This window comes from Vitis riparia, chromosome 7 (genome assembly GCF_004353265.1).
Source record: "Vitis riparia cultivar Riparia Gloire de Montpellier isolate 1030 chromosome 7, EGFV_Vit.rip_1.0, whole genome shotgun sequence".
Taxonomy (NCBI): Eukaryota; Viridiplantae; Streptophyta; class Magnoliopsida; order Vitales; family Vitaceae; genus Vitis; species Vitis riparia.
This window is the reverse complement of record NC_048437.1, coordinates 14,556,356-14,583,938: the sequence shown is the minus strand read 5'-3', so window position 1 is coordinate 14,583,938 and position 27,583 is coordinate 14,556,356. Positions and strand designations below refer to the sequence as shown.

The window sequence follows — 27,583 nt, the reverse complement described above, 5'->3', positions numbered from 1 at the left end:
AACTGTATTGATGTTCCTTATTGGACTTTAAGCTTATGCCCCTTCATTGATAATTTTTTAGGTACTCTTAGTTCGGGCGAGAAGTGATGGCTAGGCTGGGGAATTTTTCTTTGTTAGGATTTTGGTTCAAACTTTATTTTGGATATTGTTTAGATGTTAGATTTTAATTCCCATTTGAATTATTTGAGTTTAGAGTTATTTGGACAATAACACTTTGGTTGATGTGTTAGTTTTAAAATTGATATTTGGTGATGTTAAAATTTTGTTCCACTACTCTAAGCAGGAATTTGGTAATTGGTAATTGGTAATTTCCAATTACAAGATGAATGTTTGTGTCGTTTCCACTTTGAGCCTTCGAGTTTGATATGTGAAATGACCGTCATGCCCTTGGAGTGGGCATAACATACACTATATCGCTGAACTATTCTAATCCCTCACTAAGAAGCCAACCTAGACAATGGAGGCGTTATTCACTAAAGCTTGAAATGACATGGCACTAGAAGAAGATTTAAGGGCCTCAACCTTGAAGCCAATCATCATAGCTGGCCTTGTCAATCCTCGTGGAAGTGAGGATAAGCGTCCCTAAGAAGGACCAAGCAATTGATCAAGGTCCTCCAAACAAGAGGGACAATAAAGGAGTGACTAGTACACTAAACAGTAGCATTTAGATGATCAAAGGCAAGTATACCCCACTGAATGTGCCCTATAAATAGGAAGTGTGGAAGATGGAAGAGTTAGTGAAATCAATACTACTATGAAAAGAAAAAGCTAACACTGGATAGATTAGCCTAAAAAAGATGATAAAAAACTTCTTAAAACTAAGAAAGTTGTAGGGAATTCATAAAAAAAGAGTGACTTAGGCTTGAGCAAACCTTAGGAAACCTAAGATGGATTATAGCCACCATTTTTTAAGGACCATACATTGGATTTAGGGCATTGAGGTGAGATGTTAAGATGTTATAATAGTATGTGGTGATGAAAGCAGAAGTCCTCACGGAAGAAACTATTGCTTTAATCTCTCACCAAGCCCCCCTTATCATTACTCTTAAGGAAAGTGGATTGCGATGTATACTAGGTGCAGTTGAAGCTTAGTAGACTTGCTTAATTAGCTAGCATATGAGTAGATAAATATGGGAAAAGGTAAGCTAGCACTAAGTGTGAGCCCACAGGGTCCTATAGCCCACAGGGTCCTATGTGATCCGATTGGAGAAGTCACCTTGATGGTTTAGGTTAGACCCATTGTGGACCCCGCATTTCGGCTCATGCGTTTCCCACTCGATGGCGAGCTCGATTTTTATTTGTGAAAAATGATTTGTTTTTATTAGGAAAATGACTTGGAGTCGCCACTTATTTTTGTTTTATTTTTAAAGGGTAACAAAATAAGAAAGAAAACCCTAAGTGCGACTCCTTATTTTGGAAAAGGTGGTCTGTGAAAAACCGGATCGGGCTCGGGGGTCAGGTTACTTATTGGGAAGGTACGGTAAAGACCGTAACACCCCTCTAAGTCCCTAAAGTCGGGTCTCTACTAGTAAAATAAAGTTGACATGGCAATCAATGAGAAAATCAATGGATACTCAAATCGATCATGCACATATGGGAATCAAAACATGCATAGAGAATGACTAGAAAGAAAGTGGATGCATACCTGGGCCACGAACGAGCAATGCGCTATCATAAAAATGGGGTCAGTGTACAATAAAATAAAAAATAAAAAGCACAAAACCTATCACATACATTGCCAAACAGAAATTAAAACTGTTCGAGGGAAAACTGAATTTTTGAAGTTTATTTGAAAATTGGAGTCTTGGAGATTATTTGAAAATTGGAGTTTTAGAGGTTATTTGAAAACAGGATTTTTAGAAATTAAATGTAAGAATGAGTTTTTTTTTTTTTAGAAGTTAAATTTGAAAGAGATTGGAACTTTGAAAATTATTTGAGAGTTCGGGATTAAGTTACGAAAATTGGGACCTCGGAAATTAAATTTTGAAGGAAACCAGAATTGAAAATCATTTGAGAAGTAGAAACTGTGAAAATATAATTATAAAAATTGGAAATCTTGGGGATCATTCGGGGGCAGAATTTTTAAAAATGAATGGATAAAATGATAATAATAAATAAGTAACGGAAGAAATGCGAGAATTAAGATATTGGAAACTGATAATTAAGTTCGAAAATTGGAAAATTGGAGTTTGAGATAACTAAATTTGGAAATCGGAATTTTGAAGAATTATTTAAAGACGGAATTTTAAATAAATGTGAATAAATAAGTGAATGGAATAATAATAATGACGAAATAATAATAACTGGATAAATAATAGTGAAAGTTAGAATTTCAGAAATTGGAAATTGAACTTAGGAATCGGAAATTTAAAGAATTATTTAGGGATGAAATTTTAAATAAATGAACCAGTCAATAAATAAATGAACAGAATAGCGAAAGTATGGATAAATGATTATAAAGATGGGAATTCTAGAAATTGGGAGTTGAATTTAGAGATTTGGAAATTTGAAGAATTATTTAGAGGGGGGATTTTAAATAAGTGGATAGGTGGATGAGTGAATAAGTAAATGAATGGAATAATAACGATGGCGAAATAATAAAGATTAGGAAAACTGCGAAAGATAGAATATTTTAGAGATTGGAGATTAAACTTAGAGATTTGAAAATTTAAGAGATTATTTAGGGATGAGATCTTTAATATATGAACAAGTGACTAAATAAATGGATGGAATAACATTAATAACGAAAATAATCATTAAACAGCTGAATGTGAACAGTGGAGTTTTTGATATTGGAAATTAAATTTGGACATTGGGTTTTTGAAGAACTAGACTTTAATTATTGAAATAAATAGATAAATATGGGATAATAATATTAATTAACGAGAATAATATTTAGGCGAATAAAGATGAATAGTAGAACTTTTGGGATTGAAAATTTAATTAGGACATTGGATTTTTTAAAAATTGGGCTTTAAGGAATGAGATTTTTGAAGGAGGATAAATAAACACATGAGGAATAATAATAATAATTAACAAACATAATATTTAAACGAATGAAATCTGAATAGTGAAAGTTTTGAGATTGAAAATTTAATTAGGACATTAGATTTTTGAAGAATTGGGCTTTAAGGAACGAGATTTTTAAAAGAAAATAAATAAATAAATATGAAATAATAATAATGATAACAAGAATAATATTTAAACGGATGAAAGTGAATAGTCGAATATTTGAGATTGAAAATTAAATTTTGAAGAATTGAATTTTAATGATTGGAATTTTTAAAGGAAATAAATAAGTAAATACGGAATAATAATAATAATAACCAGAATAATATCTAAACGGATGAAAGTGAATAGTCGAATATTTGAGATGGAAAATTAATTTAGGAAGTCAGATTTTTGAAAAATTGAATTTTAATGATTGGAATTTTTAAAAGAAATAAATAAATAAGTATGGAATAATAATAATAATAACAAGAATAATAATTAAATTCGGAATTGTGGGATTTTCGAAAAATTAAATTTAAAAATTCGGATCTTGGAGAACTAAAGTTAAAATTAGAACCTTAAAAAAAGAAAAAAAAAGAAAGAAAAAAAAAATTACTTTGAAGAATTAAATTTAAGGAATTGAGTTTCGAGAATTAGAGTTTGACAAACTTAGTTTATAATCGGGTTTTAGAAGATTTTTTCGAAAATGGTAATAATAATAATTCTTTTTTTTTTGTTTCAGAAAAAAAAATGAATAAGTAAATAAATTAGAACTTTAAAATTTTAGGGGATTTTTAAAGGATCTTTTGAGAATATATAAGACAAACAAGGAGATTTTTTTTTTTTTAAAGAAAATGGAAAGAATTTAAAGTGCCAGTTTCTTCACGTGTCAACAAAACCCATTTCTTTTTTTCTTTTATCAATTAATTCCATGCATTGCTGTAGCCCAACTTCCATGCCCCTTTTATCCATTTCTACCCTCTGCCCCACGCACATGATCTTCTCTACTCCACTCTCATCTCTTCTGCCTATAAACAAATACACAGATATTGTACCCCTTTAGAACTGAGGCTGTAAATGATGCGTTGTCATAAAAAAAAATCCGCTTGGTTTGTCAGGGGACCAAAGACAGCATCAAACTTGAAGCTTGGGTGCCCCATTTGATTTTACTGTAAGCTCACCATCCTCGGCAAATTCAAAATCAACCACCATTGAAGCTCCAGCTGCAATTTCTTCACCATTCAGCGGCCTACATCGACAAAATACCCTTGTGCTCCCTTTCAACTCTAAAACCTTATTGTAAAGTTCCTTTTATCCCTTAACCCCTTCCATAAATTTGACCTTAAAACGTTCATAGGAATCTATTTGCTGCCCCATTTATAGACTGAATGGTAGAGCTCATTTCATTCATATCTGTAAGACACTTCTCGTATGATGAAACCTCTTGGGACATGCTGATGTGTCTTAATATCAAAACCTTCAACTTTCTTTTCATGCCCCTCAAAGACGAGAACTATTTGCTCCTCTTTCACTTTTCCCTTAAACCCGAGGGATTTGAAATCCTTACCCTACAACCCCCATGAACAGAGAAAAAAAGAAAAAAAAAACGAACAAAAACAGAGCATAGCCACGGGAAGGCAATCAAGCCATTGAACTAGATCCTGCATCTTGTGCTAATAAGAGGATCCAGAACAAGTGGAGGAAACCGGGGGTAATAATACGATTGATAAGATACCAAGCCCAAAAGAGCAAAACGACACAACAGTTATTCATCAAAGGAATCCAAGTAACCGGGAAAGAACCAAAACAAAGTAAGCATGAAAACTCAGATTCCGCACAGTTCACTATGCAATAAAATAAAATAATAACGTTCAAGGAGCAAGACGAAATGATTAAGACCTGTGACGACGGGGAAGAGAGAATAAGAAAGGTGTGAAGAAACCATACCCGGAGCGTTCCTCTAATCCTCCCCCTTTCACTGGCTGCCGAATACCACCCCCCCTTGACGAAAACCTCCTGTTTCTCCTCTTGTCCCTCTCTGTTTTTTTTTTTTTTCAACAAGCCATCACCCACCTTCCTATTCATGCATCAGCAAGTATGGTTTTCTCTACCACCAACATGGCCCCAGCCATGCCCATGCAGCCTATTTTTCCGGAGAAAAGGGGCCCCCTTTCTTGAAAATGCAACTCACAAAAGGGGTCTACACCCATCTAGAAGATGACATAATTTTTTATCATGGGCATGCTTTTACCCTACAACGCATTGTAGGGCGGCCTTGGATATATACAACACAAAGGTCACTCCCTTTACCTATTACTAGACCATTAAGCTCCCAATGTTGTGAGGGATGTGAGAAACCTGTAGAGACAAGGTGGTAGCTTGAATATGTTGCATTATGGTCCTCAAGGTGGTTAGAAAGCTTCCTAGTTGAGACCACCTAGAAACTCGACATATAGAAACCATATAACAATTAACCCTTAGGAGGGGACAATAGAGCTTATGAAGTTTTCATTTCTAGAACCCTTAGAGTCATTGCCTTTAAGAAGGCATGACTTTAATGGAGTAGTTATGATAAGGTCCATCCTAATTCATGAAGAAGAGCATGAACCTACAATGCCTATTCAAGGAACATCAGATGTTTTCGCCTTGACATCACAAGATATGGTAAACAACTGTAGGGGAAATCCATTTTTCTTTGTTTTCTATACCCAAGATTAGTTACCTAGTAATGAAAGCACAAATATCAAAACTTTTCCTAGGACTAAAGTTTAATACTTTACCATAGATTTATATGTTCTCAAATCAATTGTTATCGATGAAGAATGTGCCAAATTCGTAGCGAATCCTATAAATGCAACAATCCCCTTGAATTTAGGCACTTAGATGGTAAAGATCTTACAAAAGGTGGAGGTTAGAGCTCTATTCATCCCTCTTTCTCTCTCTCTCTAAGTGGAAAGGAAACAATTCTATAATGCCTTAACACCTAATGAGAGTATTCATAAGCTTCCTATAAGCTTAAGTGACTTGAGCCCATCTTGGGCTTCAATCACTTAATTTAGCAAAAAAAAAAAAATGTACTAATTGATTAGATAGCTTAATTAGGCTCCAATTAATTAATTAATTCAATCCAGAGGGATTGTTCACTAGCTCTTGTGTAACATTGCAAATTTATCAAAACACTCTTATGCACACAAGTGAATTGAGAACTCATATAACCTCATATATCGTGCCATCAAGGAATATGAGCTTGAGTAGGGAATATTGGGATTAGTAAGAAAATATTAGCTCCTTTATAATTCAATTCTAAAGTTAACTCAACATCCCACAATAAAGAGTTAATTGAACTCCAATACCTTATATATATTACAACAAGACATAAGTGTTCTAACTCAGAAAGAACACATGTCAAGTTCCAGTTAAGGAACTAGTAAAGTCATAGATTTCCTCAACATACTTCCTTAAGACCATCTAATGGAACACACTGTCTCAAACTCCATGAGATATCATGGTGCCTCTATTAAGAATATCTATTGTCATCGACTTCCATCAACAACAACTTAATCCATAAGGAATATATATCCATCTTAAGGTATCATTCATAGATCAAAGGCACTACAAACTTTGGCACTAGCTCAATATTCTCTCAAGGTTGAGAGACCATACAATATAATAGTTTGGTAAAGTCATGATAACTCGATAGCCTTATGTTATGACTTACCATAGGTCTTGTCCAATATGTGGTATGTACACACTAGGGTACTTATCCTAATGACCAAGACCAACCGTCCTTTTAATTAGGAGGTAGTGCATTATCGTCTCAAATGAATTGTCTAAGTCCATGAACTAGTTGTGAACAAACATCTATTTATAAGGAACCCATGACTTGAATCTTTTGTACAACTCCTAATGCAACCAAGTCATGTAAAATGCAAAATATGTCTGACTAGAATTCTCATAAGATATAACACATGGAATATGATAGATAGGAACGAGAAACTAGAATCTTATTATAAAATAATAAATCTAAATAAATGTTACATCAAGTCATACTTTTAAGGGCTCTATCTTAACAACATCAACCCTAAAGTCAAATGCCACAAACTCAACACGAACCTCAAGGCTAAGCTCTTTTGAAAAATAAAATAAAATAAAATAAAATAAAACCCAAGAGGTTAGTACTCGAGAAACATTAGGTTATAGAAGATGACACATAAGCTTCTATATGCTGATTTTATAAGGGAAGTAATCTACGCTTACAATTGTGGTTCCAAAAAAGGATGACACATAAGCTTCTATATGCTGATTTTATAAGGGAAGTAATCTACGCTTACAATTGTGGTTCCAAAAAAGAATGAGAAGTGACAAGTATGCATTAACTACACTAAGCTAAACCAAACTTTCCTAAAGGATAGTTACCCTCTACCTGAAATAGATTAGTTGGTGGCCACATGAATGGTTTATGTCCATGGACACGTACTTGGGACACAACTTAATTGAAATGCATCTAAATGTCGAAGAAAAAACAATCTTGATTGCTAGTTCAAGAATATATTGCTACTAGGTCATACTCTTTTGTAACTTACCTTTTGTAGTTTTTAAAATCAATGGAGATGGTAGTTTCAATTCCTTTTTGCCTTCCATTTTGATCCTTTCAGAATAGCACACGAGGTTATGTAAACAACCAACCCTAAGCAAGGTGGGAGAGGAAGAGAGCAAGGATAGCAACTCCTTAGGCTTCAAGAGCATGTATTGTTTTCGAATGAAGCATGATATTGTTTTATATTAGATCTAAGGGACTCTTAATGAGCCTAGTCTTAGCCTTAACCCTTATGGTGTACCAAAGGCCACATGGTGCACCCTAGTCTTCCAATACTCAATTAAATGTGCACATGTCACTGATACCACAAGTGGAGACCACTAGGACCCATAAAATTATTAACTCTTATTTAATTAATCAAACATAATTTATAATTATTCTCACTCCATTGTAGAAGATTAACTATACTAACATTTTATATGAATTACATGAAGTAATTAATTAATAATTTGATTGGTCCATGACCTACTATTGACTTGCATATATTCATCATGAGTTAACATTCACAATTTAATTGGAACTTGCTATGAACAACACTTATGTAGACTAACCTAGTCTACTCAGGTGGTTTTCTTTTTCTTTTTCTATTTTAATTTTAAAATAATAACCAATAAGACCTAGCTATTCTAATATTGGATCATATAAAATAATAGAAAATTTTCTTAAAGGTGGTTCTTACAATTATTTTTCTAAAGTGAAAAATAAACATAATGGAAAATGCATAGTAAAGAAATAAGTTTTGAAGTATTATTTTTTCTCAAAATTTTGTAAGGTTCCTACGTTGTGTACAAATGAAACTTTTCATTTACATGATTAAATCCTTGACCAACTTTAGTGACTTGTTCTTTGGGAAGTTATTGATCACAAGATTGTTTCCTATTCCTACTTTAATATGTGGCCCATACCTTTAACTATTCCATATAACATAAAACCTTAAAATTTAGTTAGCAAAAAGCTTAGAACAATTTCAAATTATTAAAAGAACTTATCAACGTGTCAAACTTTTCATCTCTGACCATTGATATCATTAGAATAGATTTTCTGTTTTTCTTTTGTAACCTCTTTGATAATATTTCCCATTAAATAGACATAAGTTATAGAGGAATCGGGTATATTGAGTGCAAATACCCCCAATAAACAAATTCAAGCATAATTTAGCACAATCATTAATATTGAGACCTTGACGATAGCACAATCAACATTGGTGGTGTTGGACACCTCTACCTAACATTTCACTCACAAGGATAATAAATTGTCTCCTACCTTGTGCGCATGCACTCATCTTATTTCTAAAAAACTATCAACCAGTTCAAGCAAAAACCACCAACACCTCTGGTGGATTTCACATATCAACCTGATAAATCAATGGTTAGGCATCCCTAAAGCCCATGTACCTCGAGTGGGTGGAGACTTATCCTAATGACCTTTCAATTGCCTTAATGTTTCTCTATTAAGCAATCACCACCTAACCTTTAAATGATCCCAATCGTACACTCAAGCACCACCTCCTAGTAGGAACATGGGTTTTTGTTAGGATTGATCCCCTAAAAGCAAAATATGGTGTAACAATGTTAGACTTGACTATCCCCTTGCCATTCCTTTTATGCATTGACATTGATTTGAGCATTCAACCCATGAGTTGTACAGAAAATCCAAGTCTCGGATTCATTGTAAGTAGATAAGTTATATATAGTCAGTTCATGGATTTGAGCAATCTAGTAAAGATTATAGTGCACAATATTCTAATTGGAGGGATAACTTGTCTTAACTATTAGGATGAGTTTCCCATGGTGAGTACACTAGTGTATATGATGCACACTGGATAGGATTTACGGTGAGTTATAACTTAAGGTTATCAATTGTCATGATTCACCAAACTACTATGGATTCTCAACCTTTAGAGGATATTAAGTCTTTATCAAATCAATAGGAGACTTTAATCTATGGGTGAGACCTTAAAGTGGTCATATATTCATATAGATTGGGTTACTGTTAATGAAGGCTAGTTGCAAAGGGTATTCTTAATAGAGACACCATGATATCTCATGGACTGAGACAGTGTGTCTCCATGGGTGATCCAAAGAACATGTGATCATGAAATCTATGAGTGTAGTAATTCCTTTAGTGGAATTTGACATATGCTCAGTGGAGGTAGAGTATGTCAATTAATCACATAATAAATGGGATTTATAACTCAAGGATTGAAAAGGTATCTTGATAGGTGATAACACTACCTTGTTGGATTACGAATAACAATTCATGGGAAGTTTGCATGCAGTGGGTAGTAAGTCACAGATTTAAGCTTCTTCTCGTTGTTATTTACATAAGGTATTGGAGTGTAGTTGATTTTCTTTAATGGAATGTTGAATCAACTTCAAAATTGGATTTTGAAGGAGCCAATACTCTTAATTATGGGTCCCAATGGTCCCCACTTTGAACTCATATATCATGATGACACAGTTTATGAGGGCTAGATTGACTCTTAATTCACTCTAATGCATAAGAGCATTTTGGTAATTATGTAAGATTACATAGGGAATAGTGAAAAGTTATTTGGATTGGGTTAATTAATTAATTAGATGACCTTGTGTGGTTAATTAATTAATTAGGACTAGTTTTGGGCTCGATTAAGTGACCCAAGCCTTAGTGGGCTCAAGTCACTTAAGCCTAGTAGGGCTTAGGGTTTCCAACCCTTTTTGGTATAAGAGTCATCTTCCACCTTTAGAGAGAGAGCCTAGGATTTCTCCTTTCCAAAGCTCATACTTTGGAGTGCCAAGATTGTGATTCGAGTCATTAGGCAGAAGATCTTGGGTGTACGAGACTTTTGGACTCTTCATACTTCATTTTTATTGGATGAATTTTGATCTATGAACATCTAGATCACAGGTATGCATATTATATCTTTAGATTTGTAGTTAATAATGTTTTTTTATTGTCATTTTATTCCACTACGATAGATTTAGATATGTCTAGAGATAAATGCATGTACCCTATGAGATTCATGGCATAGAAACAAAGTAATCCAAAGTTCCCAACAATTTACACATTTCTTTCTCACCCATTTTGCCAAGCACCCATTAAGTCTATCCTGCAACTAGGGTGCATATGCCCAACCTAGGGGGAAGTCACCGATTCCTTGGTTGGATTTCATGCACCAAGTGGATAAATTACTAATCAACATATTCGATCATGTGCCCCAAGTACATATGATCAACAAAGAAACTATCTCATAAGCATTGTATGTCAAGTCTAAAGCACCTAGGTTAGCCTATAGGCTCTCCTTATTTGGCTTTTCCACCCATGACTCATGTGGGAAAGGCAGTTCTTTGTTAGGGGCATGATCTATTAGGAGTAGACATCTCTATAATGTTTTACTGAGCATCGAACATAGGCTTAACCAACCAATAATGAACTCAAAACAACACCTTACACATGTCTAATGACTCACATTTCCCGAGGAGAGGGGTTGACCATCGTTGGAGCCAATTATGGCACAACAAGGGAATACTATTTTAGTAAGCCTTGACCTCTAAAAAAGAGAAAGTTTGTGTCACAACCCAAATTCTGGGTGACCCAGAATTTGACCTATGACCCTAAGGGTTCCTCTTAATCCAAATTGGCAGTAAACTAAAACATCCTAATTTTTTTTTTAAAACATAAATCACAACAAAGCTTCCTGCAACTAACATTCCAACTTATAAAAGTACAATAACTACTTAAAAACAACAAGCAATTTAATATCAATAAGATCTCTAACCAAAGTCTAACAAGAGTGTCCGCAATAGAGTAAGTTTAATTCAAAATATAGTCTATAAACGATTACATAATTTAAAAATCTATTAGAACATGTTCTAATAACCCAACACAATCAAGGATAACAAAATCCTCTAAGCTCCTCCAAAATCTCCTAGGGCATCCTCAAGCCCTCCCTGCTCCACTTGTTGATCATCAGGAGTTACATCTGCATCTAAAAAGATTTAAGAAGGAATGGGTGAGCATTCTGCATTGCTTAATAGGGTGCCTTACATCCAAGGGGTTAGTTGGGATTACTAAGGTTCAAGTGAACACAAAATAAATATTCCACCATAATTGATCAACCCAACTATTTTTATTTCTATAATTATAACAATTCAACTATTTTTAACAATTAAATAAAATGCATGTGGATATGTGACACACAGTCATACCATGCATTGTCGTTCTTGGGCTTTTATCGAAGGATATGCATCCGCACCCAAATACACTCCCCATTTAGAGTCTTCTTGGGATAGATTTTTGGGTTTTTCACCTTAGGGATCTCATCCCCTTCTTAATTCATCTCTCAAGGGCCTTTACTTTTCACTACTATTTTATTTATTTATTTATTTATTTTTCATTTCATGCACCTTTCACATTTTTTATTTTTCCTTCACACAACCATGATGCATATGAAATGCCATAGGATTAATTATCCTCAATTACAAGTATCACAAATATCAAATAACATTCCCACTAATTCAAATACCAATAAAATTACAATTTATACCATGATTTCATTATTTCTCAACAATCCCAATAATTTCCACAATCAAACAAAATTATTTCTCCACAATTAAATTACCAAAAACAACCAAATAAATTCTCAATAATTCAAATATCAATTAAACATAATTTCTATCAAAATTCTATTATTTCTCAACAATTCCAATAATTCCAACAATCAAACACAATTATTTCTCTATAATTAAATTACCAAAGACAACCAAATAAATTCTCAATAATTCAAATATCAATTAAACATAATTTCCATCAAAATTCCATTATTTCTCAACAATCCCAATAATTCCAACAATCAAACACAATTATTTTTCATAATTAAACACTTCCATTATCACACAAAAATCCCAAGGAAAATTCCTAAATCACCCAATAAAATTTATTGTGTCTGTATCATAAATATTACCTATTTAACTTCCAACAAAGAGATTTATAATTTTTTTGAAAGAAAAAAGCATTAAATAAAAGTTTTAGAGTTAAGTCTCCTTACCACTGATCTATCAATCCAATTGTTGAAAATGAAATCTGCCATCGTAGGAATGTTCCTCGCATCGAGTAGAACTTTCCCTCAAAATTTCACGTGAAATGGACGACGTTTGGTCATCCAAATGGCCGACCAATGAATGACAACGTCACTTTCCCCTGCAACCGTGAGCCACTGCCATTTCTCTTTTCTTTTTCTCTTCCTTTTCCTTTTTCTTTTTCATTTCTTCTTCTTTTGTTTTAACACTCCCAGCCACTTCAAGTGGCCCGCGACCCAAACACCATAAAAGAAAAAAAAAAACTATTATTTCACCTATTGTGTTCTTCTTTGTTTTCTTTTCTTTTCTTTCCTAATTACTCTCAAATCCTCATTTAATTTCATTCATTTTTTTAACAACACACAAAATAAATTATCAAACACCATCCCAAAAATTTTAATTTTCTCAAATTTATTATTAAGCAATTTAATTTATTTATTTTTCTTAATTAAATCTAATTAATTTTAATTAATTCATTTTTCATTTTTTCCTTTTTTTTCGCTTTTCGTTTTCAAAAAATTTCAATTTCTATGATCCTAAGAAATTTTCTACCATAAAGTTGATGTGACACAAAAAAAAAATCAACTCGCTTAATTGACGAATAAAATCTTCCAAATTCGCCAACCCAAAATTGACATGTGTTCTCTAATTATATATATATATATATATATATATTTACTTTTCAACCACCACCAAAAAGAAAGAATTTTCAAACTTGAAATTCCAACATGGCTTAAAATGCCCAATCATTATAGTTTGTTCCCTAAAACTGAATTACTTACACACACCTACATTCTATGTTCAACCTATCACCTCTTTTCCCCAATTCCATAGTCAATCTTTAATTCTTTTGCTTGGTTCTAATTAGGATAATTAGAGAGGCGTAATTGGGGGCCTTCTTGATTACACTTTGGTATAGGTACTAAAGAGCAATGAGTGGGTGGCCTAGTCACTAACTAGCATTGTTGCATTGCTTCAATAGTGGACCCAATCCCCAGGTTCGTGTACCAACTAGTTCCTTATCATGATAAGCAAACCCAAAGAAAAGGCTCCCAAACTGAGACTCTAGTAGTATAATAAGGAATTTCAGCATCAATTACTTAGGCTTTTATATATATGGTTCATTATTTTTACCCTTATTAAGCCACTCTAGAATAGAGCAAAGCAATCACTAGTACCGGTGGATCAAACTATCTTCCTATATTTCCAATCTGCTTCTAATGCTTCCCACCACATCTTTCTTAGGTTGTGCTTTAAAAAAAAAAAAAAAAGTAAGCATTCATAGATTTGAATTTGACTTAGTTTATATAAATTAAACATCCTTAAGTGTTTGGATTGTTTTACTTTTGTTGATGTAGAAGTGTTGTTAAGTTATTTATGTATATTAATATCAAATAGTGGACCCTTTATTTTAGCTTGATAAGTTCCCACTCGATAGATAAACTTGCTTTTTTATTTATTTGGTGAAAATTTGATTTTTAGAAAAAGACTTGAAGTCGCCACTTATTTTAATTTTTTTTAAAGAAAAAAATAAAATAAGAAAGAAAAACCCTAAGTGTGACTTTTGAAGAAAAAAAACAAGTCTGTGGAAAACCAAAGTCGGGTTCGGGGTTCAGGTTATTTATTGGGAAGGTACGGTGGTGAGCCATAGCACCCCTTTAAGTCCGTATACATACGACCTCTACTAAATGAATCAAGAAAATTGTGGCAATTAATTAATTAATTATGGATACCAAGAAAAATAATCAATGTACAAGTCATGATGAAAATCAATATACACAAAAATAATGATGAAATCTAATGATAAGAATACATGAAATGAATAACAAGAGAATTGTGCAAAAATGATTTATTGAACTAAAAAAAAGGGTATTAAAAAAATGGTATTCAAGAAATTTCAAAGGATTTTATAAAAAATGATTTTGAATTAATGATTTCAATTTATTTATTTACAAAAAAGAAGTTTCAATTTATTTTCAATTAATGATTTGATTCAACTTCATTGGTATTTAATTTTTGAAAAAAGTTATTTGTACTTATTGTATCAAAAAAATTTATTACAAAATTTTAATTTGGCAACAAAAAATATTTTACTTGCTTTTTTATAAAAAAAAATAATGAATTTTTACAATTTTATTTACAAAAGTATTTTGATTCATTTTCATTTTAAAAAAAAATGATTTTTACAAATTATTTAAAACGACATAACTTTATTTGCAAAAGAAATTTTAATTAAAAAGAAAAACAAAGATTTAAATCCTCTATTTCCGAAAAACACTTTTAATCCTATTTTAATTATGGAAAAAAAATTCATTTAAAAAATATTTTTAGACAATTTTATTAAAAATTAATTTTTGGGACAACTTTATTTACAAAACAAATTTTCGATAATTTTTATTAAACAAAGAAATTTTTGGACAATATTATTAAAAACAATTTTTCGAATTCTATTAAAAACAATTCTTTTGGATTTTTCTAAAAACCTTTTTCTAAATTTTTATTAATGAAAAAAATTTCTTTTATTTAAAAAAAAATATTTTCTGAACTATTATTTATTAAAACATATTTATGAATTCTTCCTCTCATTTAAACGAAATTTCTAGTTTGTTCAATGTTTAATTCTATACACATTCAATAAATATATATAAACAAATATTTACAGAATTAATAAAAATAAAACCAAATAAAAGTGGAAAATAAAATATGTACCCAAATAAACTTACAACAAGCTCAATGTCTTCTGACAACTTTTTCAATATCACTTTCTTCCAAAAAATTTCATACTCCATGTGTCATCAATTCGTACTCAACCAATAGAATTGCAAAATAGGTCCATGCAAAAACAAAAATAGCATAAATTCAAACTTCAAATTAATTATTCAAGCCTAAATTCAAACTTCAAATTAGTCTAATAAATTTCACCAATTAAAAATGAACCCAAATTAACAAATATAATCTAACAAAAATATTTCACATATCATAAACCCTAATATAAAATCTCCAAATTAATAGCCACAATATAAGCTCAATTAATCAAACCCAAAATATGATAAATTAAGATAAATCTCATTAGACCTAAATTTAACATTCCATAATTCAAATCTAATTTAATATACACCATAATTGTCCCATGTCCAAATTAAATAGTTCGAATTAGCCAAGCCCATATCAAATATTCAAGTCATCCAACAAATCTCACCCACATTGTGGGCCCAAAATTCATATCAATTAACAAGCCCACATCAATAATATACATGGTCAAATAAAATAAAATCTCAAACCCAATCCAATAAGCCCAAACAAATAACCAATTACCAATAGACTCAAGTCCAAATAAACAATATGCAATTGATATAATCCAAATGTCCCAAATTAATCACCAAATGCAATATAGCCACAAACCCAAATTAACAAATTTCAAATTAATTCACCAATAATAAATTAACCCAAATTTCATATTAATTCTCCAATAAAAAAATTAACCCAAATTCCATACTAATTAATAAAGCTCAAATATAAAGCCCACGAATAAATATAAATGCACAAGCCTAATTTCAACAACAATTCTTATTAAAATTAAATAAAGAAAAATAAAGAAAAAAATAGTAGTAGTAGTAGTAGTAGTAGTAGTAGTAGTAGTAGTAGTAGTAATAATAATAATAATAATAATAATAATAATAATCGACTGTTGAAAAAAAAGGGTGAAAGGGGAGGGAATCCTCAATTGTCGAAAATGACGTCGACGGCGGCAGCTCGTCGATGATGACTGAACAGCTGTGGATATGGAGATGGGTTTAACAGGAAATAAAAAAAAATGAAAAAGAAAAAAAAATGGAAAGAAAAATGAGGGGGTGTGTGGCAGTGGGTGTTCGAATGGAGGAAAAACCTAGAAAAAAAAAATGGGAAAGGAAGAATCTGGGAGGGGTTCCTCGGCTGGTCTATATGGGAGTTGGGGGAGGAAAAATGGAGAAAGAAAAGAAAAATCATAGAAAAAAAGGGACCAACCGTCTTTTGTGAGAGTTGGGGAAGCATGGAGAAAAAAATGAATAAATAATAAAAAAAAAATGAAGAGGTGGGATAGGGAGTCGACCGCTATCGCTGTCTTGGAGGAAGCCCCATGAAGAAGAAAATGGAGAAGAAAAGAAAGGGAAGAGAGAAGATGGCGGGTGTGTGGCCGATACGCCGTTGGGGGAAAGAGAAGGGTCTTGAGGGTAAAATTGATAATGAAGAAAATGTAGGGAAGAAGCTAATGAGGGTAGGGGCCTATCGTCTTGGGAAATGCTGCTAGGAGAAAAGTCAAAAAAAGAAAAGTGGAGGATGAGAGGGAAAAAATGAGGGGAAAAAAATGAAATAAAAAATAGAGGAGGCCACGTGGGGGTATGGGTGAGAAAGAGAGAGAGTGGGTAGGGGTAGTTGGAAGAGAAAAAGGAAAAGAGATGAGAGAGGAAAGAGGAAAGAGAAAATGAAAAATAAATAAATAAATAAAATAAAAATAAAAATATAAAAATATAATATAATATAATATAACATAATAATAATAATAATAATAACAAATAAACAAAATAAAAAATAATTTACAAAATATAAAAACTAAGAATTAAAGGGTGAGTGACCCAAAAAACACATGTAATCGGGTTTGAAATTTATTGATAAAATTGAGCTCAAAATTAATATAAAAATAAAATTGGGACAAATTTTGGGGTCTACACAAATATTATTAAGTGATAAATCTATTTATTTTTAAATGTTAAAGACATTTATGAAATCATGGTTTTAAAAATTGGATTGGACCGACTGATCCGACGGCCGATTGATCACTATTCCGGTTTAGTTCAGTGCTTTGAACTATATAGGCTTTGGATTGGTACTAAACTGTCGGAACTGTCAGTTGGATCAGTGAATTGGTTGAACCAATTGGTTCCTCATGAATTGAACTATTCAACAATTTTTTTTTTCATCAAAACGTCGTTGTTTTTTTTTTCCCTAACTTTCAATAGCCCCACCCCACACCCCAAACCTCCAACGATTGCTTCCCCTTACTGCTCTCCACTTGCCACCCCAAAGTCGATGTTACTGGCCAATGGGTGTCAAAATAGTAAAAAAAAAACTCCATAGAAACTAAGAACTCTGATCAGTTTATTGTCCTCTGCATCCATATATATATATATATATATATATATATCCTATACGCGGAGTCTAAATTCCTAAATTGTATATGGTAACATTAACAAATACATGGTAAGCCAATTTGTCAATCTTTTCCTATATGTACAGCCAATTTGATTCCTAATTTGTATATAGTATCATTAACATTTCCTATATGTACAACCAATTTCATTCCTAATTTGTATATGGTAACATTAACATCCCTCCTCAAATTGATGCTGGTAAGTCAACCAGCAACACTTTGCCAACAAGAAATTGATGTCACTGTTGAGTCAAAGCTTTGGTGAAGATATCAGCCACTTGGAGATCAAAAGAGATGCGAGAAAAAGATATCACCCAACTTTCCAAGCTGTCTCGAATAGAATGACAATCAACCTCAATGTGCTTGGTACGTTCATGAAAAAAGGGATTGGTGGCAATCTGAATAGCACTAATGTTATCAACATGAAGAGGTGTAGAAGTAGTCTGAGGAAACCCAAGCTTCTCAAGAAGACCACGTAGCCATATAATTTCAGAACATGCAGTAGACATGGCGGGATACTTGGCCTCAGTAGATGATTTAGAAACACGATCTTGTTTCTTACATCTCCAAGAAATTAAGGCATCACCTAAAAACATACACCAACCCGTAGTAGATCAATGTGTATCTGGACACCCACCCCAATCAACATCACTATAGGCAACAAGTTGAAGGGAGGAGATGGTAGGAAAGAACAACCCATGAGTAGGTGAGCCTTGAAGATAGCGGATGATGCAGTGAACTGCAATAGGATGAAGATGTCGAGGAGAAGTCATAAACTAACTGACCTGATGAACAACATAGGAGATATCAGGTAGAGTAGTGGTCATGTAGATAAGACTTCCAACTAGGCGCCGATAGAGAGTAGGATCATCTAGAAGGTCCTCTTCATCTTTCCTGCATTTGACATTTACCTCCATAGGAGTATCAACAGAAGAAGTGTCCTCAAAACCAGCCAAAGTGATAAGATATTGAATATACTTATGCTAGTTCACGAAAATACCACTAGCCCGATGATGAACTTCCAATCCTAAGAAGTATGTGAGTTGTCCAAGATCTTTCATATGGAAAGTTGTATGTAACAATTGCTGAAGCTTAGTAATCAAACTACAGTAAGTGCCAGTGATGATAATATCATCCACATAAACCAAGAGAAGGACTATACTCGACGCAGAAGTGTGGAAGAAGAGGGAATAATCATATTGACTTTAGGTAAAGTTGAAGGAAAGAATTGTACTGCGAAACTTCTCAAACCAAGCTCGGGGCGCCTGCTTGAGCCCATACAAAGAACGTTTTAGCTTACAAACATCATGAGAAGAAGAATTAGTCATACCAAAGAGAAACTTCATGTAAATCTCTTCTTGGAGATCACCATGAAGAAAACCATTCTTCATATCCATCTAATGTAATTGCCATGACTGTGAAGCGGCAATAGCTAAGATGGTTCGAACCATGGTCATTTTGGCAATAGGAGCAAATGTCTCCTCATAATCAACCCCATATTCCTACTTGTTACCCAAAGTTACAAGGCAAGCTTTGTATTGTCCAAAGAGCCATCAGAAAGAAGTTTTATAGAGAAAACCCATTTACTCCCAATAGGTTTAACTGTAGGAGGACAAGGAACAATATCCCAAGTATGATTCTCCTCAAGTGCTTGAAGTTCTGCTTGCATTGTATTTTGCCAACACTCATGTTCCATGGCTTGTTTGTAGCAAGAGGGAATATAAATAGTGGATAAAGTAGTAACAAGAGAGATAGGAGATAAGAATCCATACCAATCAGGGGGTCGAGAAAGACGAGTAGACAGATGAAAAGTGGTGGAAGCAGGAGCAGGATCAGGCGCCAGGTCAGGATTGGAAGGGGGCATAGAGGAAATGGAATTGGACTCATGTTGACTATGTCTTTCATACCCAAAAACAGGTTTCAACCCTTCCACAATTGTTAGGGATTCAAAAAAACTAGGCAGAAGAGATACAGATGCAAATGGTGGCTCAACATGAGATGGAAAGAAATATTGATTTTCAAAGAAAATTACATTCCGGGAAACTCGTATACGACGAGCATGGGGATCATAACAAACATAACTCTTGTGAGGGATAGCATAACCAAGAAAAACACATTTAACAGATTGAGCAGTAAGTTTATGTCGTTCATGAGTAGATAGATGCACAAAACAAACACAACGAAATGTACGAAGATCATAATATAAAGGAGAATGGCCAAACAACTTAGAGAAAGGAGAAACATGATTTAACATAGGAGAGGGTAAGCGATTGATCAAATGAACTGCAGTAGAAAGTGCTTCACACCAAAAACGAGGAGGAACTGATGAGTCAAGTAAAAGAGTTCTTACTACATCAAGAAGGTGGCGATTTTTCCTCTCAGCAACACCGTTTTGTTGTGGTGTCGAAGGATAAGAACGCTGAGAGATGATCCATTTGCTTTGAAGACAGTCATGAAACTCATTAGACATGTATTCTCCGCCAGAATCAGAGCGCAAGACCTTGATGTTGGCAGAGAATTGAGTCTCAATAAGTGCAAGAAATCGCTTAAAGACTGAAAAAACTTCAGCCTTAGCCCGAAGGAAGTAAACCCAAGTAAAGCAACTAAAGTCATCAATGAAAGTAACAAAGTACTTGTAATGTGCATGAGAAACAATAGGTGCAATCCCCCAAACATCACTATGTATAATATCAAAACATTGTAAGGCACGACATGCAGAATGAGGACAAGGAAGAACTTTACTTTTGCCAAGTTTGCATGATGTACAATCGAAAGAAAGATCAAGAGAAAAACATGCTTTAATTCCCAATAATCCAGAATTAAACAAAGTACGAAGTACATCAGAGTTTGGGTGGCCAAGATGTCTATGCCACATCTTATGTTTAGAACCAACAACATTACATGCAAAGGAAAGTAAAGGAAAACTAGGAATAATAGTGGAAGGAGAAACATGAAGAGGAAAGAGTCATCCCACTTTAGGCCCCTTCGTGATCATCTTCCCGAACACTTGATCTTGCACAACACAACCAGAACGAGAGAAATTGACATTATAATTATTATCAACCAATTGACCAACAGAAAGAAGATTTGTGGAGAGGTTAGGAGACACAAAAACATCAGTTAAGGAAGAAGAAAGATCACCAACAACATTGATAGGTAGAAAACTACCATCAGTGGTGTTAATTTTCATATTTCCATCATAATTTATGACAGCAAAGAGAAAGAACAATATTCGTCATATGGTTAGAAGCTCCAGAGTCAAATACCATGGCTTAGAAGAAATCATATGATTAACTGAGAGTCCAAAAGTAGAAAAAGCAGAAATCATCATTTGTTGTACCATTTCAGGAGTGAGTGTGTTTGGGTTTGCTAAGGCTATAGGAGTAGGAATAGGAATAACCGAAGAGGTAGCAAGCAATGCAGTAGAACTAGAGGCACCAGTGAAGACATGATAAGCAGTACCCTGCTTCTTTTCAGGCTGAATGGGACAAGCAGAGATGATATGACCTTGTTTCTTGCAGTAGTTACAGAACTTCTTAGGACAATCCTGAGCAATGTGACCAAATTCTTTACAACTAAAGCATTGGACAACCCACATATCTCGACCCTTTTTCTGCCCCTATGCTGTATAAGCTACAGAAATAGGTGCACTAACATCAGCCTGATGTTCCATGGTAGCTTGAGTTATGATACGCTGCTCCTCACTCAAAAGTTCACTCAAGCAGGCATCCAAAGATGGTACAGGATGATGATTCATCATATTAGACCGTGCAATTTCAAAGTCAGGTCGTCGCTTCATCAAGAATTGATCTCGCTTGCTGGTTGCATGCACTGCTTGGACAGTAGAGAGAGCTACAGCGGGAACATTAGCATAAACAATGTTGGAATAATCAGTCCAAAGAGTTTGAAAACCAGAAAAATATTCCTCAATTGAGAGATTTCTTTGTGTGAAATTAGCCATCTCATACTCTAATTGAAAATGCCTAGCAGAGTTGTCTTGATTGTAAACCATAAGGAGATAATTCCACATAGCAACAGTAGTTTTATAAGGCCTCAGATTGAGAACAAGGTGAGGTTCAACCGAGCTAAGGATCCAGGTCATAACCCGAGCATCCATAATTTCCCACTTAGACAAAGCCTCGGCATCACGAGGTGTAAGATTACTCCCATCAATATGACCCCATAATTCTTTTCCTTTGACAAATAATTTAAATTGAAACTCCCAAGCACAATAATTTTTGCCAGTAAATCTAATAGGAAACGATTCCAACTTCTCTGATAACATGATGCAACCGAGAAACAAAGGAAATAGCCCACCAAAAAATTGGAATAGAAACGACCAAGAACCAGGTCGCGATGAACCCGATCAACACTGTTTTTTATGCCAAGCGTTTGATTGGTAGAAGATCACGAACTCCACTCAGAAGGTGCCGAAACCTTGCTCTGATACCTGTCAAAATACTAAAAAAAACTCCATAGAAACTGAGAACTCTGATCAGTTTATTGTCCTCTGCATCCATCTATATATATATATATATATCCTATACACGAAGTCTAAATTCCTAAATTGTATATGGTAACATTAACAAATACATGGTAAGCCAGTTTGTCAATCTTTTCCTATATGTACAACCAATTTGATTCCTAATTTGTATATGGTAACATTAACAATGGGGATGCTGACGTTGCCAATGATTCTCTCCCACATGAGTTGCAAAGTTTTAAATTTTTATTTTTAATATTTAATATTTTATTTTTTATTGCATTGTTGCATATTTTTAATATTCATTGAATCAATTGAATCATTTCTATTTTCTAAATTTGTTTAGAATATTTAGATTTTATATTTTTGTGTAATTTATTTTTATTTTACATTAATTTTTAATATTTCTTATTTGAGTGTAAATTTAGGTAGAATTTATTATTTTTTTATAATTTTAATAATATATAAAATATATATTTGTAACGTTGTTGATTTACCATGGTTTAACCACTGGTTTGACCAATGAATTGTGAACCAGTAACTTTTTCGGTTCAATGACCGGTCTGGTTTTATAAACATTGTATGAAATTAATTGTTATATTGCATATTATTTTATATAATTTATATAAAAATATTTAAAATTTTGAAATTTGAAAAAAGAAGTAATATAATACATTTTCAAATATCTCAAATACTAAAATTTATTTGATTAATTATATATTTAGCTAGAGAATTAGTAATTGGATTGTAATTAAGGTTCCTAAATATGTTTGATTACAAAGGAAATACTAAAAATGTTTTAAGTTAAGCTTCATTGATTTCTCATTGTTTTTCCAATATGCATATTCAAATTTACAGATTTGGGATAAAAATATATGTATTCAATCATTGAGATTAATTTATTAATTTTCAGATTTTAAATTTGGGAAAGAGTATTGTCATGTCCTAAATTTCTTTCTTTCTTTTTTTTTTTTTTTTTTTTTAAAATTGAAATTCTTTATTTTAGTGGATAAATATATGAGTATAAATTATTTTTGGAGTTGTAACCCAAAACCATTAGTATTGGAATTTTTTATGGTTAGTTTTTGTTGCATCATAAGTAGTTGAATTTTGAAAAAAAAAAAAAAAAATTCTAATATAAAAAATTATGATTTATTTAAGAAAATTAATTTTGTCACAAACTTTATGAGATATAATTCAAGAATTCTGATTGCATGTGACAAATTTGAGTTTTGGGCTTTGAAATTTTGTGAATTTATTTTAGATTCATTTCTCATCCAAAACTAATTGATTTTTATGCCATTAATTTTATTTTTGAGTAATACATAAAAAAATTTTTAGATCTAAATTTTCTTCATAAATGAGAGAAAAAATAATATATATTTTAATTATATTATGTTGTTCCTTAATGATGACGTCACTAATTTATGGTAATTATTATTTTTATTTATAAATTTAAAGTGGGTTGATTTTATTTATTTATTTTTTTGTAAGACTTATCCCAAATTCTTAGAATTAAATTTAGTTGCTTTTTTTTTAATATGAAAAATTGAGTTGAGTATGACAAAATTAAAGATTGAAAAGACAAAAAAGAAAAAGATCAAATTTTCATTGAGAAAAAGTAAAAAATATTCATCTTTTTTCTTAAGACAATTAATATACCTTTATATATAAAAAAAAAAATTAAAAGACAAACAACTTAAAAATATTTGAACTCTTGAAAAGTAACTTGCATTCTGTCCAATGAAAGTTGGTTCAAATATTTGGATGTAGGCGACAATGTTATAATTTGGCCGAAATCTAGATTTAGCTTATTAAAACTCAACATACTGAGATGAAAAATCATAACAATTATGTAAACTCAACGTATGGGAAAATTTTGAATCCAAACATCTTTTAAGGGATGGTATTTCCCAAACAGTGATTTAGAAGTTCAATACATGAGAATAAATTGAATGAAAAAGTGGGCAACTAATCAAAGGCAGAAACAAGAAGCTAATCAATTATCATTACTTAATATATATAGGAATTCAAACACAATATAATTATTTCATCAATGTCTTTAATTAAGAATCTTCAGTTTCCTGCGGAAATGGCAGCTGATGTACGAAATGCAATTACTGAGTGCACTCTTTGGGACGCACAGCAAACCTATTGGTATCAGAACAATAGTCATAGTTCATGTACTTGTTTCTCACATTCTCATGTGCCTTTTGTTGAGTGGAGTCTAGTTTCCAAAATTTCTTTTGATTCCACCACAAGTTAGAAGAGTGACAGTTGGAGTAGTCAGAAGGGCAACCATCGATCCTGAATCCTTGGAAGTGGGTTCTGAATGGTGCGCAGCTCCAATTAGTCTTTGTTTGGCCTCCATCTGTTGCCCAACTTTCTCCATTCCACAAGCTTCCTTCAATCTGCATTGGCTGTGATGGGTAGTCTACGCCAATATTTGAGTTGTTCTTGAACACTCTAATGGGGATATCATCCACATAAAATCTGATATTTTGAAAATGAGTAATTAAAACAAATGAACGTACGTACGAGACAGATTGAAAAGCATATGAGAAAGAGATATTGGTGTATGCTTACACAATCTGGTGTTGGTTCCAAAGAATTTTATAAGAATGGAAGTCTGCAGTGGGATCGAACCAGAGAAGAATCCTTTGCTCTCTATCTCCTTGCCCATTGGAGAATACGTTAGTTTGTAGAGTGTAAGGTTTCCCTTCTTTGTTCCCCAAGAACTCGAAATCTAGCTCATCATGGTTTTTGGTGTGTGAAGTCAACTGCCATTAATTATATCACCTTGAATCAGAGATGTACGTAAGAAGAACATGTGGGAAAGGAAAAGAAAATGGCATGCATGGAAAGCAAACATTCTCTTCAACCAAACAACTGGGCTTTTTTTCTTCTCTCTCTCTCTCTATTTTGGATCATGCATGTAAGATAAAGCATGGAAAGAAAGGACATATTGTCATTACATAGTAAGCTGTAACAACTCCAGCAGAGTCCTTGGGTGGTAGTTTTATCCTCATATGAAAGAATCCAGAACCATAGCTTTGCTTGGATGCAAACCCAGCCCCTGCAATGCAGAAAAATGAAACACGCATAATGAGAAGAGAAACCAGGAAGGTACTCTTGTTTTCCCACTGATTTTTGGACTTTGCCAGTGGGGAAATTATTAATTCACGTAGGCCGAACTGTTGTTAACTATGATTAGATTAACCTCACAAAATGAGTGGAAAAGAAGAAGAAGAAGAAGAAGAATGAAACCTGAGGATTGGTCCAATGAGAGCTGAACTAGTCTTCCTTGGTTTAAAGACAAGACATGGTCATTTCCCCATGTAATTCTGTAGCTTTGATCAAAGGTAATGTCACTCATTTTTGTACCAACCACTGCACCAAGTAGGAGAAATGCCAGCAGCAGCGCTAGCAGAGAAGCCATATGTCAAATATTGTAAGAAAAAAAAATAAAATTAAACCTTGATGTTTTTGGTGCTTTGCAAATGCATATACTGATTTCCATTGATGAATTGGACGTTGAGTTTATATAGAAATGCTTTGGACGTCAGCTTCCAAAAATAAGGAAATTAAAAGCGAGGAAAAGGAGTTGTAAGCATCTGTCTTTAATCAATGGCCAGCTGCCTCCCCCACACGCTATCAACTTCTCCATGCTATCTCCATAACAAACTGCTATCATAATTTCCCTTTTTGCAATCTCCAACTCCAGAAGCAATGATTTCCTGTTTGAACTTTTTCATTCACCTTAGTTTTAACTTTTAGTGCATGTCACGAGCTGTGTCTGGGACACGGTCGAGGTCTGATACCATTTTTAAGTCTTCTAAACCTAGTTAAGTTGTTCATGTTCTTTTTAAAGAGAGAAAAAAAAAAGGGGGAGAAACATGTGATCTTTTATTTTTCAAGAGCAATACAAGAAACAAATTTTTGAACCTGTTTGAGGTAGGTATAAGTGGGTGTTTGTTTTTTTGCCCCAAATAGAAAAAACCAAATTGATATCAACCAACATAATTTAAGAGAACTTATTGTCAGTTGGTTCGACCTAATTGTATTGATTGATATCAATAGGTTACTTTAAACGGAACAGGAAAAGTTAAATATTTGAATTTTTTCTATTCAATCAAAAAACAAAAATCATCTTAATTAAAGGTTAATTGAAGCCAAAGTTTAAATCACAATTTTAAAAATGTAATAGAAAAAATCATATGTTTGAGGTAGCTTCCTCTTATGCCCTTATTGGGTGTTTGTTTTTTATTAAATAGAGAAAATCGAATTGATATTAACTAACATAAGTAAAGTGAAATTGTTATCAATAGTTCAGTTTAGTTATGTTGGTTGATATTAGCATGTTACTTTTAATTAAATAAAAAAAAATTAAATATTTTGGCTTTTTTTATTTAACCAAAAAACAAATATTGTCGAAGCTGACGTGAAAATCACAATTTTAAAAAGGTAATAGTAGTATATATAATATTTTTATTAAACATAAAAAATTAATAAACTAAAATAGAGCTCTTAGGAAAAATAACATTTTTTTTTACTTCCATATAATTATTATTTTTAAAAATTATAAGCTTCTAGAATAAAATTAATTACATAAATATAGAAGCATTTGCTGGGTTTAAAAAAGAATTTTTGACTTTTTAAAAGTCATTACAAACAAGACATTTACTTCATTAAAAATTTTAAAATTATTAAAATTATCTTTCTCATTAATAATTTTGCAAATACAATTCCTAAATTCTAACATACCCAGAATATTGTACGTGTTAAGATATGATATATTTCCTTGAAAAAATTCCATGAATAAATATATATTTTTAATTATTTTACATTTAATTAATATATTTGACAGTTGGTCTCAGAAAATAAATCATTTTTTTAATTAATTCAAATTATTAATATATTGAGTTCATTTCACTCCCCTTTTCCATTGCCAACATATACCCTTTTGTCACGTTCCACATAAGTTATATGGGGCCTTACATGCCTCGTTTGTATAACATTCCAAAACTTCCTTACCTTATCTTCTACAAATCAGAAGACGGAGTTCATGATTTTCGACTGTTGTACCTTTGGAAATTGATGAAGTCAGAGGGCAATTGTTGCTAGAAAATACAACCCTTAAAGGTGTAAATTCGGTGTATTAGAAGGAGTCGAGTGCAGAGGATATTTTACTCGGAGGCTTTGGCTTTCCGTTGGTGGGGCCAAGTCATGATGGGTTTGTTGACATCAGAGGGCTTGGAAAGGCTTAG

General features: G+C 32.7%; 1 protein-coding gene across 1 annotated transcript; it reads right to left on the bottom strand.

The window, feature by feature from the left end:
- Nucleotides 1-24,291: 24,291 nt before the first annotated feature.
- LOC117919237 (putative xyloglucan endotransglucosylase/hydrolase protein 1) lies at nt 24,292-25,835 on the bottom strand. Its single transcript, XM_034836368.1, has 4 exons — nt 25,584-25,835; nt 25,292-25,392; nt 24,903-25,096; nt 24,292-24,809 (listed from the first exon to the last, which is right to left on the bottom strand). Exons 1-4 carry the CDS (start codon nt 25,753-25,755, stop codon nt 24,434-24,436), a joined length of 843 nt encoding a protein of 280 aa, XP_034692259.1. The 5' UTR covers nt 25,756-25,835; the 3' UTR covers nt 24,292-24,433.
- Between the last annotated feature and the right edge of the window lie 1,748 nt (nt 25,836-27,583).

What these genes read in the sequence shown, in the direction of transcription:
- LOC117919237 (XM_034836368.1), bottom strand. Translation starts at nt 25,755, where the DNA reads ATGGCTTCTCTGCTAGCGCTGCTGCTGGCATTTCTCCTACTTGGTGCA. An exon ending in CTCATTGGACCAATCCTCAG is followed by an intron (nt 25,393 to 25,583) that starts GTTTCATTCTTC and finishes TCTGCATTGCAG; the next exon opens with GGGCTGGGTTTGCATCCAAG. An exon ending in TGGAACCAACACCAGATTGT is followed by an intron (nt 24,810 to 24,902) that starts GTAAGCATACAC and finishes TCAAAATATCAG; the next exon opens with ATTTTATGTGGATGATATCC.